Genomic DNA, 14,341 nt, shown 5'->3' on the forward strand with positions numbered 1-14,341 from the left:
GTTAAAGTGCACAGCAGTGGATTTCAGGGTTTTTGCCATTTTAAAAAGAATCAACTTTAATTAAACTTCACATTTGTTAAACTTCAATGATTCAACAAAATTGAAAAAAGCACACAGGACCCCCTTTGATGTTCATTTTATTTGTGTAAATCAATAAATCAACTTAAAGCCATTGACCACACATCTCATTGATTCTGGAAAATAGAAATAAAAAGAGTTAATTTCTGCAGACTCATCAGAACTGTGAGGCATTTCTAATAGTTTTTACAGTATTTGGTCAGAACTACAATCTACACTCCTAAAAAAATCCCCACAGGCTAAACAAACAGCATCAGATCTTTAAAATAGTGTTTTTGAAAATGTGAAAGAAGAAAACTAAAGTTAGTGTAACTAGCAGCTAAAAGCAAACATTTCTCCGGAACAATTCCAGTGTTTTTAAATCACTTTAATTCCTACATGATTGTAGTGTCTGCTCTCAGAGCGTGCTGTATCTGGACAGATCTCTGGTCTCAGTCATCTTTACCAGCAGTCTGGGAGCAGAAGAGACGCCGCCGCCGCCGCTGTGGCCATTGCTTTTAGGAGCTGGAGGGAAACAGGAAGACTCAGATGGTGAAAAGGCTTCTGTCTGAGTTTTGTGCTGCAGCAGTGGGACTTACAGTAGCTGGAGACAGCCTGGATGTTGAGGATGGATTGTTGTCCAAGTCTGAAGAAGAGAAGAGAAGCACAGGTGAACTTTTACCTGAACCACTGGTGGCTTTCAAATATCAGCTTTTCTGCTGGTTCCTGGTTTTAGGGACACCACATTTTGAGAAACAGAATTATTTGATGATCTTTAACTTTTTTTTTTTACTATGCATACAGTCAATTTCAAAGACCAGGTTATGAGGAACGGAACCAATCCACCATGAGATTGAGAGGAACCTGAGACACTAAAAATGTAAATATTACCACGGCAACAGTCTCCAGATAAAAGGTGTTCCAACCAAAGGATGGGAACTCCAAGTACATTTCTGTTCAGGGATATGAGGTGGAAATTTAATTTCAGAATATTTTTCCTCACTCAAAGTCCCACCTGTCTTCCTCCCCCTCCAGGAGCTTCCTGTAGGTGGCGATCTCGATGTCCAGAGCCAGTTTCAGGTTCATCAGGTCCTGCAGGTGCAAACAATGGTATTGACTTGTGTTCTACTTTTATCATTTAACCCTGGAGCACTATCGCCAGGGGATTTTCACCAGAGCAAAACAATTTACATGAATTTCAGTGTGTTGCGTGTCGAGGAGTCTGTGCCTCACACGTCCCAGAAATGGGTGGACCACAGACCAAGTTACTCGTATGATTTTATCATATTTCAGGAATGTTTTGTTCTCAAATTCACAATTTTTAGCATGTTTTTAGGAACTTCCCATGTTTTACATTTTGTTACATCACAGTTGACAATAAAAGACAACCACTCTGATTTATCATGTGTTGCCATGCTTTGACCTGTGTTTTATGACAAGTAATTTTAGTTGGGTGTGATATGTCGGGTCAAAATGACCCGTTAAAAGTGACGGTGTGACTTTGTGTTGTAGGGTTAACGGTGGCCGTCCTCACCTGGTACTCCCGCAGCTGCCTGGCCATGTCCTGCTTGGCCCTCTGCAGAGCATCCTCCAGGTCTCTGGTTCGGGCTTTGGCTTCTTTCACCGCCAGTTCTCCACGCTCCTCCGCTTCAGCCAGCTGGTGCTCCAGGTTGGCGCGCTGAGGGAGGAGTGGTCAGAAAGGGAGTCGTGCACCGCTCAGAAAGAGCCCTGTCGGTTGGTGAGGTTTACCTGCGCTTTCACGGCCTCTATCTCATTCTGCAGGCGGCTGATCAGACGGCCGACCTCGGCCACCTCTGCCTTGGCCATGCGGAGCTCATCTCCAAACTGCCTGGCCTGCACTGACATCTGATCGAACTGGCGGCAGAGAAAGGCTCACCATTACTCACACACCATGGAATCATCGTTTTAACTCAAAGGAGGTTTCTACTTACGTAGAGGAACATGCTAGGAACACATTTTAAGCACATTTTACGAGACTCATTCTGCTCTGGTCCATCACTCATCCTGACCTTGCTCTTGTACCAGGCCTCCGCCTCATCTCTGCTGCGGGCTGCTATCTCCTCATACTGGGCTTTGACTTCGGCCACAATCTGCTCCATGTTGAGGCTGCGACTGTTGTCCATCTGCACCACCACGGAGGTGTCTTTGATGCTGGCCTGCAGCTCCTGCAGCTCCTGGTTCCGTTTCAGAAACAGAATTATTTTAGCACCAAGAGCCTCTCATTGATAATAGTTCAAGAATGAAAACAATCGAAACATTCATGAAGACAAAAAGGAGTTGATTCAAAGAAATAATGCCAAAAGTTCCAAAAAGCACAACCTCCTCATAGATGTTGCGCAGGAAGTTGATTTCATCCGTCAGAGCTCCAACTTTGTCCTCCAGATCTGCCTTCACCAAATAGGCCGAGTCCACATCCTGAGACCACACGAAGAGCACACACCTTTGGTTTCCTTTCAGATTCAGGCTTTCTTTACTATTGACATCCGTCCTCAAGGATGCACCGCAGAGAGAAACGGTGTTGCTCCGCCCACAACAAAACAGCATGTAAACAATAAAATGCAAAAGAAAAACCAAGGCAGGTCAAAACAGAGAAAAACAGCTACAGCTGTACGGTGTATGTTATGCAAAACAGCTCAGAACCCTTAGAATCTGCAGCATCCAAAACCAAAACGTTTTGGAATTTTTTCATTCAGTCATCATCCAGTTCTTCTGAACAGCCGAACAGATCAGCTTTCATGTGTGAAGCATCATTTTTAACAGTTATTAAAATCCAACTCTGATCATCTTCTGATCTATTGTCAAAGTCTTCCCAGTTGTCTTTTAATGAGGATTTTTAGCCAAAATCTAAAAACCTGTGTCGTTTTCTAGGACATAGTTTCTGCAGAGCGGCAGGACTTCATTCGGTTTTCACGTCTGAGTTGTGGGCGCAGGGTAGGTCTGATTTCCCATCATCCCTTTGTTTTCACTATCTCTCGCTAGCTACAGCCCCTCACAATCCCGACCTTACATTAATGTGCAACAGAAATGGAAAATTGAGAATAGTATCAACAGAAAACGCTTCCCGAACAAAAATGGAGCAGGAACAAAGAAGGCTGGTGCTTCAGTGCTGCGTGGTGGAGTGGCCCGCAGCGTTCAGGTGGGACGTTTGAGGTTCGGATGACGTGACGATGGAAGACAAAAAGAAGGTTCACCTTACTCACCACACCTCTGGAGCTGAAAAAGAAAACTGCGTTCTGACCTTTTTCAGGATAACAAAGTCGTTCTCCAGGTTGTTCCTCTTGTTGATTTCGTCCTCATATCTGTGGCAGAAAGAGCACAGAGACATGATGGGTTTCCTCCATCTGCAGCATTTTCCCGTTGAACTGTCAAAGAATCTGTGGTTACTTGTGTTTAAAGTCCTCCACCAGGCCCTGCATGTTCCTCAGCTCCCCGTCCAGCTTGATCTTGTCGTTGTTGACCAGGTCCATCTGGCGCCTGAGGTTGGCCATGTGGGCCTCGAACATGGGTTCCACGTTGGAGCGGCTGACCCCCTGACCCTGCAGCAGCTCCAGTTTTGTCTCCAGCATCTTGTTCTGCTGCTCCAGAAAACGCACCTGAAGGATGCAGAAGGAAATGACGGCACGGGATGAAGGTCGTGGCCTTTCCGCTGACGTTCAGATATGGGAAAGACTTATTTTAGGAAGTTCCTGGACTGTAAAGTAAGTTTCTAAATCAGCTCATCAAACAATTCAAAGACTAACAGTTTGAGGAACAATCAGGATGTCAAGATCTCGCCACGAAGCTGCTGAGAACCATGGGACTCAGAGATTTCAGCACAAAACACAAAGCTGATGTCAGCTGGAGTCACATTGTTTTTCTCGCTTAAATCTTTTCTCAAAACTCTTCATGCTCATTTAGAGCAGTAGATGCTAAACAGCGGGTTTGAAGGCCAAGCAGGAGAGCCATGAAGGAAATGTTGTGTCTTTGTTGATAAGATGTCTCAAAACGGAGGCCCTGGAGAAGAACCAGGACACACTGGAGAGTGCTGGTCTGGGAATAGATAGATGGATGGATGGATAGATGGATGGCTGTATCAGCACTTAAATACATAATGATTGTTCTGAACTCACGGTTAGACCATGATGTTGCTGCAACAGATTCACTGGGTTTCCCTTGGTTACCACTTCATGAAGACTCCAGACTCTTCCTCAGCACAGAAGCAGGTTTCTTTAGAAAACATTCAAACCTTCAGCCTCACTGGATGCTTAACAGCACTAACATTTGTGCTGCAGAAAGAGGCCTTCCCAGTCTCTGAGGGTCAGCAGCTTAGGTTGGTCCATGGGCAGCTGGTCTTCTTCTGCAGACGTTCCACATGCACTCAGTGGGTTTCAGCAGGACACTCAGAGGTCAGACAGAGGCAGCAGAGAACAGCTCAGCAGCTCCAGTTTCCTTCCTGCAGATGGGTTTCACTCTCTCCCAGACAAAGCCTGTGCTCTGTTCAGAGCAGGGAAAGCACCATGGCTGACCGGACCGCTCAGGTTACCCCCCCCCCCCACTCAATGAGACAGAAATGGGACGGTTGGGTCGAATGTCCAGGAGCCCGGTACCATCAGAATACTGAGGATGTTTTCAATCCTAGATGGAGGCTGGGGGTGTTGAGAAAATGTCATTACATGCCTCAGACGTCTGGACCCTCACCAAAGCGGGAACCAGATCTTCTTCAGCACCATCATCATCCTCATCAGCAAAGCGTTGCCTGATGGCACCAATGTGTCTTTGCAGGAGGGAAGCAGCTCTTCAATGTTTCAGTTTGGTGGCATCGGATTACAGAATCAGAGATACAGAGATACTCAGGCAGCCAACAGGAAGGAGATGAGGAGTCGGCTTTCATGTTTCTTCACAATAAAAGCCTTTGTTGGCTGTTCCTGTAGCATATAAGTCACATGATCCATGTGCCGTGCAGTAGTCTATAATAATAGAGAGGAATTATGAGCTTTGACAGAGTTGTCAGCACGGTGGCTCCTCCCATCCGTTGTCTCAGGTATGTTCCAAAGATTCACCTGTTGATGGTTGAAAGGTTTCTCAGTCGGGACTCTTCAGAACAGGACAAACATTTCCATTCTTAAGGATCATGGAGCAGATGAAAAATGTCTGGTGTTTGATGGCTTCATGCCGCTCAGCTCTCTGTCACTGAACACCGGAGGTCTTTCTGCGCTGAAGCCAGCAGCCAACAAAGCCTCCATTGTGAGCAGGTCACCCACTCCGTGAGAAAGCATCCCGGTCCCCGGAGGAGAGTCTCACTTCCAGAGTTTGGCCCGGCTCTTCACCTCAACCACCAATCACCTGTTCAGAACCGGACTTCACTGGAAGGAATGGCATCCCATAATAGATGTCACGTGATCACGGGTGGTTAGCCTTCATAAACGATCATTTTCTCAGACAAGTTCTCTGAAACCAGAAGAGATGAAGCTTCACGTTGTTTTATTTCATCTGGTTCTTCTTTCATTTTCAGAAGATTGTTTTTCCATCCTGGTTTTTCTTCCATGAGACTTTGGAGGAGAAAGTTTATGGTTGATGGTCTTAAACCCACAGACTGATGACTGACAGGTGACTGCGGTCTTTTCCTTGATTTGGCCCTAAATATCAATTCTGTTGCAAAAGTTCTTCCTGCATTGCTGGAATCTTCTTTGATTCTCGTGTTTCAGCACCAACGACCTCCTTCACATTCACAAAGTAGAACACAGTCAGTGCTGTAGTGCTCTTGAGCCACGCTGGCTGCATCAGCGTTTCTAGGTTCAGGTGACGAGTGTTGGTTGGTTGCCTCTCTGGGTTTTAAACGCTTTAAAAGCTTTGGTGGATCTGTTTTCACATGAGACCCGAGGTTAGTTTGAAACTTCACCAAGAACACGATCACGTTACAAAAACAAAGCCTCCCCCGCCCCCCGCCCCCCAGGATGGGATTTTAAATGGAAGAAAGAGTCACTGGAGCCTGAGGACGCACAGATTCCTCTGCATTTCTCTCTCTTTGCCGTAGTTTTAGTTTGTAAGTCAACCAGTTATCACAAAACATGATCTTAATGTTAAATGTGTGCTTCACTTATAATCTATCCCAAAACAACAACGTTGGTTGCAAACACTGCTTCACAAAAATGTTTTTTGTCTGGTTAATTTCTCAGAAAATGTTAACATTTTAGTTTTGCATAGCATAAATGTAAAACAATAGAAAACCCCAAAATATAAAAGTGGTTTTCTTTTGTTAAAGAAAACCACTTTTTTCATGCACTGTTCTGGAGTAAAGGAGAACTTCAAACATCGAGTCTGCATCGACATCCTCCATCTGTTCAGGATTTCTGCTTGGTTCTCTTTCTGCTCACCGGAGATGCTGCAGGTTTTACTCTCACAGAGACATGTTCAATATAGTGTTGAATGCTGCCAAAACTGGAGGAGCAACAATAAGAGATGAACCTTTTGAATCATCTCAACAATATTTGAAGGTTGCTCCTTCCCAAAAGATTTCTGTTTTTACCTTATCTATGAAGCTTGCAAAGCGGTTGTTCAGGCTCTTGATCTGCTCCTTCTCAAAAGCTCGGCTCATGGACAGGTTGGGGTCGATCTCCAGGTTCAGGGGGGCCAGCAGACTCTTGTTCACAGACAGGGATGTCAGCGAGGCCCCCAGCCCCGGATGGTGGCCGTTGGTGCCAGCATACAGACAGCTGCTGCTCAGCGAGACGCCGCTGAAGCCCCCCTGACCTGGAGCGAAGCCGCTGGACCTCCGGGACGGAGTGCTGGTCCGGACGGAGATGCTGGAGCTGATTCTCTTGTTTCTGCTCAGACTCATGGTGAGGAGCGATGGACGACAGAGGAGATGAAGAAGAAGCAAACTGAAAAAGAAGCTGCTGGAGGAACCCAGACGGCACCGGGACTGCTGAGGATGTCTGAGGACTGGGAGGTGTCTCAGGTGTCTCATGACCTTTTAAATCTCCCTAGGGTGGAGTCACGGGGGTGGGGGGTGGGGTGGTGAGGACCATTCAGCTTCAGTATCTCATGTCTGGTGTTCCAGTTCTCTAAGTGGCACAAACTGTTCTCATCAACGTTTTAATTACAAAACAACCAAAGTGCTAAAAGCACCCAATTTTATCCAGGTTTTCTTCATAGTTTAATTTAGCAACATTTCCCATGTAAATAAATATTTGAACAGTCAGGTCATTCTAATGTCAGTGAAATGTGTGAATTTCTGCTGACAGCAGGTGAAGGGAAGAACAAACGAACAAACAAACGGGCTTCATGAAGAAGTTCTTTATTCAGTCGGAAGAGGAGCAAACAGAAGTTGCGGCTGAAGATCCTCCTGTTCTGTCTCCAGAACATCCTCATGCTGTTTTCTTCTTCTTCCCAGCTCCTGCCATTCACCAAAAGAGAAAACAAACTGAAATGCAACCGTCTGAGAATGACTGGTGTCTGACAACCACACAAACCTGTCTTTGGAGTCTGAGCCTGACGTTTTTGTCCTGATGGGAGCAGCTCCACCTCCACAGGATAATGGTCGCTGATGCTGAGAGCCTGAGGGAGGAAGAGGAGCACGATGAAGCAGGAGATATCTTCAGCCAGAGCTGATCCAGACCCCACAAATCCGTCCCACCTCCTCTTCAGTCAGTTGGAACTTTTCCTGGAAGTTGAAAGCCTTTGCAGATCCAGGCTTTACGGCGTCCAGCAGGGTCTGTCCGTGCACCACGATCCTGTTTGAAGAGGAAGTTAAACCACCACAATAAAAGCCTTTCACTTCCTGCTTTGACGGACATATTTCATTTTAAAGACATGTTGTCATTTTTTATTAGGTTTCATGTTATAAAGCAACAATAACATTAACTTTATGCTTAGAGTAAGTGTCAGAAGTCAGAGCTCTGTCTCCCCCTCTGGTCACCGGCGGTACTGTGTACCCAGAGTTTCAGCCACACTACAACTCCCAGCAACCCAAGCGGATACTTCCTGGATGCCGAACACCCGACTCTCATTCATTCATCATCAACAGCATTCTTCAGCTCTGCACTGAGTGAAGCTCAGTGTGAAGTATTGTTTGTGCCGCTCTGCCATCCTTACCGGGCGTTACATCCGGATCTGGATCTGGATCCGGATCTGGATCTGGATCTGGATCTGCCTGTTCTAGACCCCTGCCTGCCTGACCCTCATTTAGCTTTGTGGACTTTTAGCTGAGCTAATAAACCTGCTGCACTTGGATCCAGCCGTCTGCCTGTTCTTGTGACAGTAAGTTAGTATTATTGACATGTTTGTCTTTTTTCTAAGAAGCAGCAGTTTTTCTTTAGTTAAATCCATTTTTATCTAAACTAAAATCCTTCTGATGATTTTCCTATTAAATGCTGTTCTTAGTTTATAAGTAAAACATTTTCAATTTTTACAGTCTAGCAAACATATTTGTCATAATAAACAGCACTAACATTTTCTCTTTCCTGAATATTCTCACTCAATTCTGCATTTCTTTTCACACTAAAGCGGCTCACCTGTCGTAGGTGTTGTCGTTGGAGGTGCTGGTTGTGGTGTCGACATCATCGTCTATCAGCCAATAGAAGGGAGGCTGTTGGATGCGGAGCTTTATCTTCCTCTTCTTGGACAGATATGGACCGCTTGCATTGAAATCTCCTAAAATCATGATGTTCTGGAAAAAGAGGAGGGAACAGATGAGGCCCCGCCCACTGACTGACGGAGAAGCTCAAGACCTCAGCGGTTCATTTCTTTTAACTGTAGCAGTCAGACTCGGGTTAGCTGGACACTGTGTGTGACATGGGTGCATGTATGTTGTGGGTGTTTATTCAATTGTTTGCTAATTAAAGTAACTAAAAAACAATTAGAAGAAGAAAAATGATAATAGTTAGAATTTCAGTGTGTTTGAGTAAAAGTTAGTCTGTGTGTGTGGGTGTGTGTGTGTGTGTGCGTGTGTGTGTGTGTGTGGGTGTGTTTGTACGTGTGTGTGGGTGTATGTGTGTGTGTGTGTGTGTTTGTATGTGTGTGTGGGTGTGTGTGCGTGTGTGCGTGTGTGTGTGTGGGTGTGTGTTTGTGTGTGTGTGTGGGTGTGTGTGTGTGTGTTTGTATGTGTGTGTGCGTGTGTGTGTGTGGGTGTGTGTTTGTGTGTGTGTGTTTGTATGTGTGTGTGCGTGTGTGTGTGTGGGTGTGTGTGTAGGTGTGTGTGTGTAGGTGTGTGTGTGTGTGTGTGTGTGTCCTCACACTCACATCTGTCTTCCATTCCGTCCGGACCTGTTGGACCACATCAAAAAGCTCGTCCAGCTCCTTCTCTGCTTTTACCGGCTGGGTGTGGACGGGAATCAGGACGATGTCAGTCACAGCTGTCATGTTATCCAGAAAGGAAGAACATGTTACACAGACCGCCAAAATAAAAGCATCATCTTTGTTGTGGTTCCTCAGTAACAGGCAGACAGCAGTTGTGGTCTGAAAACACAAATACATTTCTGCAGCTTTAAACTGCATTGATTCGGATCTAAAGAGCTGTAATTATGGGATGTTTTGGCTCAATCAGCCTCGCTGATGCTCAGCGGTGCCTACCAGTGGACGGACAGCTGAAGCGCAGGATGAAGGGCTCTCTGGCAAAGGCGTCCTCATCTCCAGGCTGGTCATCAGCGTACTGCTTGGAGTCCTTCAGCTCCACCTCCTTCGTTCTGACACAGACGAGCAGAGGTGGAGTTTGTGTGGGAGCTGCTCAGGTTTACAGCTCATCTTCATCATCAGGTGAGGTGGAACAGCAGTGAAGGAGGAGCTCCTGAGAGAACCTGCTCTCACCTGTAGAAGCAGACGTATTTCTCCTTGTAGGTGTCTCTGCCCAGAGATTTGCTGCAGATCATTCCATAAGGACTCTCCTTGTTCTGGCTGAGGGACACAGACAGACGGTGGGCTCTCATCAAGCTGGAGTCTCCGTCTGCAGATCTTCTGCATCTGGATCTATAAGCTCAGACATCTGACTGTGTGAACTGACCTGCTGCTGTTGAGCTTTTCCAGCAGGAGCTTCATGGCTTCACCGCTTTCATCCATCACCTCCAGGATCACCACGATGCTGTACTGAGACATGATCTGGAGGAACAGGCCATGTTTACGTGACATCATTGACCAAATAATGAATCTATTTAATGTTTCAGAGAACTTCAAAAAGAGAAAAAAAACCTGTTACCTTAACAAGGTATCCAACGACTTTGTCGTCTGAGACCTTTTTCTGTCCGAAATTCTTCATGTTGAAAGCTGCTATTTTCATGGTGACTTCAGTGGAAAAAAATGCTTTTATGTGACCAAAAGAAAATAAACTAAAACTAATAAAAAAGGCACAAAAATAAGAGGAAATAGTTAAAGATGATCTGTAGTTTTAGGATGAAAGCACACGAGCCAAAACCTATTTAAATGTAAGACTCCAAACGCTGCAAATCATAAAAACCACGTTTGGAGTTTTTGAACCACCAAATATATTTACTTTTACCTGATCAAAGTGATGAAAAATAATAAATACTTACAGTGGAAGGAAAAATCACAGCTGCAAGGTGAAGCAGAACTTTGGATCCTCAGAGAATGGGTGTGAGCAGACGACAGGTGCACGTGTTCATACATGCACACCTAGACTCTCTGGCAAGCCCTTCACTATGTTTGGCCAAGCAAATGCTTTCAATCTTTAGACTCTACAGAAACCAGTTTTTACAGTCCTCCTCCCCCATGTTTATTGATGGAAAAATGGGAACGGGCTGCCAAGGGGTGGGAGGCGTGGGGCAGCTGCCACTCAGCAAAATGCTTTTGTGCCCCCCCTAATAAAAAAAAAAATTCAGATTTTACGCATGTGTCTGGATTCAGTCAAGAGTTGAATGAACAACAACTAAATGAAGCCAAAACTGAGTCTGTGCTCCTGACAGCTGCCCCCCCCCCCCCCAGATAGTCCAGTTTTCTATCTTCTCGTCTTGATTTCTGCGACTCCATCTTCACACGTTTAAGCAGAAAATCTGTAGAACGGCTCCAGGTTTTCCAGAACGCTGCTGCAGGGCTTTTAACCAGTTCATCCAAGTATTCAGACCTCATTCTATTCTAATCCAAGTTTTCACCCGTCCCCCCGTTAATAATCCAAGTTTTCACACGTCCCCAGTTAATAATCCAAGTTTTCACTCGTCCCCCCGTTAATAATCCAAGTTTTCACACGTCCCCAGTTAATAATCCAAGTTTTCACTCGTCCCCCCGTTAATAATCCAAGTTTTCACATGTCCCCCCGTTAATAATCCAAGTTTTCACCCGTCCCCCCGTTAATAATCCAAGTTTTCACATGTCCCCCCGTTAATAATCCAAGTTTTCACACGTCCCCCCGTTAATAATCCAAGTTTTCACCCGTCCCCCCGTTAATAATCCAAGTTTTCACACGTCCCCCCGTTAATAATCCAAGTTTTCACACGTCCCCCCGTTAATAATCCAAGTTTTCACACGTCCCCCCGTTAATAATCCAAGTTTTCACACGTCCCCCCCTTAATAATCCAAGATTTCACCCGTCCCCCCGTTAATAATCCAAGTTTTCACCCGTCCCCCCGTTAATAATCCAAGTTTTCACACGTCCCCCCCGTTAATAATCCAAGTTTTCACATGTCCCCCCGTTAATAATCCAAGTTTTCACACGTCCCCCCCGTTAATAATCCAAGTTTTCACACGTCCCCCCGTTAATAATCCAAGTTTTCACACGTCCCCCCGTTAATAATCCAAGTTTTCACACGTCCCCCCATTAATAATCCAAGTTTTCACCCGTCCCCCCGTTAATAATCCAAGTTTTCACCCGTCCCCCCGTTAATAATCCAAGTTTTCACCCGTCCCCCCGTTAATAATCCAAGTTTTCACCCGTCCCCCCGTTAATAATCCAAGTTTTCACCCGTCCCCCCGTTAATAATCCAAGTTTTCACACGTCCCCCCGTTAATAATCCAAGTTTTCACATGTCCCCCCGTTAATAATCCAAGTTTTCACACGTCTCCCCGTTAATAATCCAAGTTTTCACACGTCCCCCCGTTAATAATCCAAGTTTTCACACGTCTCCCCGTTAATAATCCAAGTTTTCACCCGTCCCCCCGTTAATAATCCAAGTTTTCACTCGTCCCCCCGTTAATAATCCAAGTTTTCACACATGCCCCCGTTAATAATCCAAGTTTTCACACGTCCCCCCGTTAATAATCCAAGTTTTCACACGTCTCCCCGTTAATAATCCAAGTTTTCACACGTCCCCCCGTTAATAATCCAAGTTTTCACACGTCCCCCCCGTTAATAATCCAAGTTTTCACCCGTCCCCCCGTTAATAATCCAAGTTTTCACCCGTCCCCCCGTTAATAATCCAAGTTTTCACATGTCCCCCCGTTAATAATCCAAGTTTTCACACATCCCCCCGTTAATAATCCAAGTTTTCACACGTCCCCCCGTTAATAATCCAAGTTTTCACACGTCCCCCCGTTAATAATCCAAGTTTTCACCCGTCCCCCCGTTAATAATCCAAGTTTTCACACATCCCCCCCGTTAATAATCCAAGTTTTCACACGTCCCCCCGTTAATAATCCAAGTTTTCACACGTCCACCCGTTAATAATCCAAGTTTTCACCCGTCCCCCCGTTAATAATCCAAGTTTTCACACGTCCCCCGTTAAGAATCCAAGTTTTCACACGTGCCCCCGTTAATAATCCAAGTTTTCACACGTCCCCCCGTTAATAATCCAAGTTTTCACACGTGCCCCCGTTAATAATCCAAGTTTTCACACGTGCCCCCGTTAATAATCCAAGTTTTCACACGTGCCCCCGTTAATAATCCAAGTTTTCACACGTCCCCCGTTAATAATCCAAGTGTTCACACGTCCCCCCGTTAATAATCCAAGTGTTCACACGTCCCCCCGTTAATAATCCAAGTTTTCACCCGTCCCCCCGTTAATAATCCAAGTTTTCACACGTCCCCCCGTTAATAATCCAAGTTTTCACCCGTCCCCCCGTTAATAATCCAAGTTTTCACCCGTCCCCCCGTTAATAATCCAAGTTTTCACATGTCCCCCCTTAATAATCCAAGTTTTCACACGTCCCCCCGTTAATAATCCAAGTTTTCACACGTCCCCCCGTTAATAATCCAAGTTTTCACACGTCCACCCGTTAATAATCCAAGTTTTCACCCGTCCCCCGTTAATAATCCAAGTTTTCACTCGTCCCCCCGTTAATAATCCAAGTTTTCACTCGTCCCCCGTTAATAATCCAAGTTTTCACTCGTCCCCCCGTTAATAATCCAAGTTTTCACACGTCCCCCCATTAATAATCCAAGTTTTCACCCGTCCCCCCGTTAATAATCCAAGTTTTCACTCGTCCCCCGTTAATAATCCAAGTTTTCACCCGTCCCCCCGTTAATAATCCAAGTTTTCACCCGTCCCCCGTTAATAATCCAAGTTTTCACTCGTCCCCCCGTTAATAATCCAAGTTTTCACCCGTCCCCCCGTTAATAATCCAAGTTTTCACCCGTCCCCCCGTTAATAATCCAAGTTTTCACACGTCCCCCCGTTAATAATCCAAGATTTCACACGTCCCCCCTTTAATAATCCAAGTTTTCACCCGTCCCCCGTTAATAATCCAAGTTTTCACTCGTCCCCCCGTTAATAATCCAAGTTTTCACTCGTCCCCCCGTTAATAATCCAAGTTTTCACCCGTCCCCCCGTTAATAATCCAAGTTTTCACACGTCCCCCCGTTAATAATCCAAGATTTCACACGTCCCCCCTTTAATAATCCAAGTTTTCACCCGTCCCCCCCGTTGTTAATCCAGCTGCTCTGGCTCCCCATCCGTCTCCGAGTACATTTTAATTCCTGCTTTTAACCCACACAGCTCTCAATAGCCGAGCACTGGTCTATAGAAAGACCTCGAGCAGCCGTCCACTCCCAGCAGGTCCCTGAGGTCATGTGACCAGGGTCTGCAGGTTGTTACAGACTAAAGGTGACAGAGTCTTTGCAGCAGTGGCTCCATCCTCTGGAACTCCCTTCCTCTCAGCCTCACATCTGCAGACTCAGTGTTTTCTTCTAAAAAGCAGATAAAAACATCTCTATTGATTTTTTATAATTCTCTTTATATTCTGGGTTTAACTGGGAAGAACTTTGTGATTTTTATCCTGAAAGGTGCTGTATAAATAACGTTTATTATCATTTCAGACAGACTGACTGACTTTGGGAAATTCTATTATCTGAGATTCTATTAGCATCATTATTGACAAAGAACTCATCCATTCAAGCTTCTTCAAG

General features: G+C 45.4%; 2 protein-coding genes across 5 annotated transcripts; both read right to left on the reverse strand.

Moving 5' to 3' along the window:
* Positions 1-120: 120 nt before the first annotated feature.
* LOC101167925 (intermediate filament protein ON3-like) lies at positions 121-7,016 on the reverse strand. Of its 3 annotated transcripts, none has more exons than XM_020700592.2 (10): positions 6,584-7,016; positions 3,463-3,671; positions 3,317-3,377; positions 2,398-2,493; positions 2,010-2,252; positions 1,807-1,932; positions 1,592-1,735; positions 1,073-1,149; positions 657-703; positions 121-582 (listed from the first exon to the last, which is right to left on the reverse strand). In XM_020700592.2, the coding sequence occupies exons 1-10, from the start codon at positions 6,893-6,895 to the stop codon at positions 476-478; spliced, it is 1,422 nt and encodes a 473-aa protein (XP_020556251.1). In that variant the 5' UTR covers positions 6,896-7,016; the 3' UTR covers positions 121-475. The 3 variants fall into 3 exon arrangements, with proteins under 3 accessions (XP_020556251.1, XP_004085245.1, XP_023811119.1); XM_004085197.3 differs by having other exon boundaries at positions 2,088-2,252; positions 6,584-7,015; XM_023955351.1 differs by lacking the exon at positions 6,584-7,016 and adding an exon at positions 4,188-4,897.
* A 322-nt stretch (positions 7,017-7,338) lies between these two features.
* Positions 7,339-10,720, reverse strand: LOC101167675 (deoxyribonuclease gamma). 2 transcript variants are annotated; one of them, XM_020700593.2, is made up of 10 exons: positions 10,581-10,720; positions 10,247-10,350; positions 10,055-10,149; positions 9,862-9,948; positions 9,628-9,740; positions 9,298-9,410; positions 8,571-8,725; positions 7,694-7,790; positions 7,530-7,614; positions 7,339-7,453 (listed from the first exon to the last, which is right to left on the reverse strand). In XM_020700593.2, exons 1-10 carry the CDS (start codon positions 10,672-10,674, stop codon positions 7,425-7,427), a joined length of 972 nt encoding a protein of 323 aa, XP_020556252.1. In that variant the 5' UTR covers positions 10,675-10,720; the 3' UTR covers positions 7,339-7,424. The 2 variants fall into 2 exon arrangements, with proteins under 2 accessions (XP_020556252.1, XP_011491899.1); XM_011493597.3 differs by having other exon boundaries at positions 10,247-10,382.
* Between the last annotated feature and the right edge of the window lie 3,621 nt (positions 10,721-14,341).

Source organism: Oryzias latipes, chromosome 5, assembly GCF_002234675.1.
Source record: "Oryzias latipes chromosome 5, ASM223467v1".
In the NCBI taxonomy this organism is placed as follows: domain Eukaryota; kingdom Metazoa; phylum Chordata; class Actinopteri; order Beloniformes; family Adrianichthyidae; genus Oryzias; species Oryzias latipes.

Coding starts and splice junctions, on each gene's coding strand:
- LOC101167675 (XM_020700593.2), bottom strand. CDS start 10,674: ATGTATGAACACGTGCACCTGTCGTCTGCTCACACCCATTCTCTGAGG. Junction 10,150..10,246: donor TCGTTGGATACCTTGTTAAG/GTAACAGGTTTT, acceptor CTGTTCCTCCAG/ATCATGTCTCAGTACAGCAT. Junction 8,726..9,297: donor GGACGGAATGGAAGACAGAT/GTGAGTGTGAGG, acceptor CTCTTTTTCCAG/AACATCATGATTTTAGGAGA.
- LOC101167925 (XM_020700592.2), bottom strand. CDS start 6,895: ATGAGTCTGAGCAGAAACAAGAGAATCAGCTCCAGCATCTCCGTCCGG. Junction 3,378..3,462: donor GTGGAGGACTTTAAACACAA/GTAACCACAGAT, acceptor TTTCTGCCACAG/ATATGAGGACGAAATCAACA. Junction 2,494..3,316: donor ACTTTGTTATCCTGAAAAAG/GTCAGAACGCAG, acceptor GTGTGGTCTCAG/GATGTGGACTCGGCCTATTT.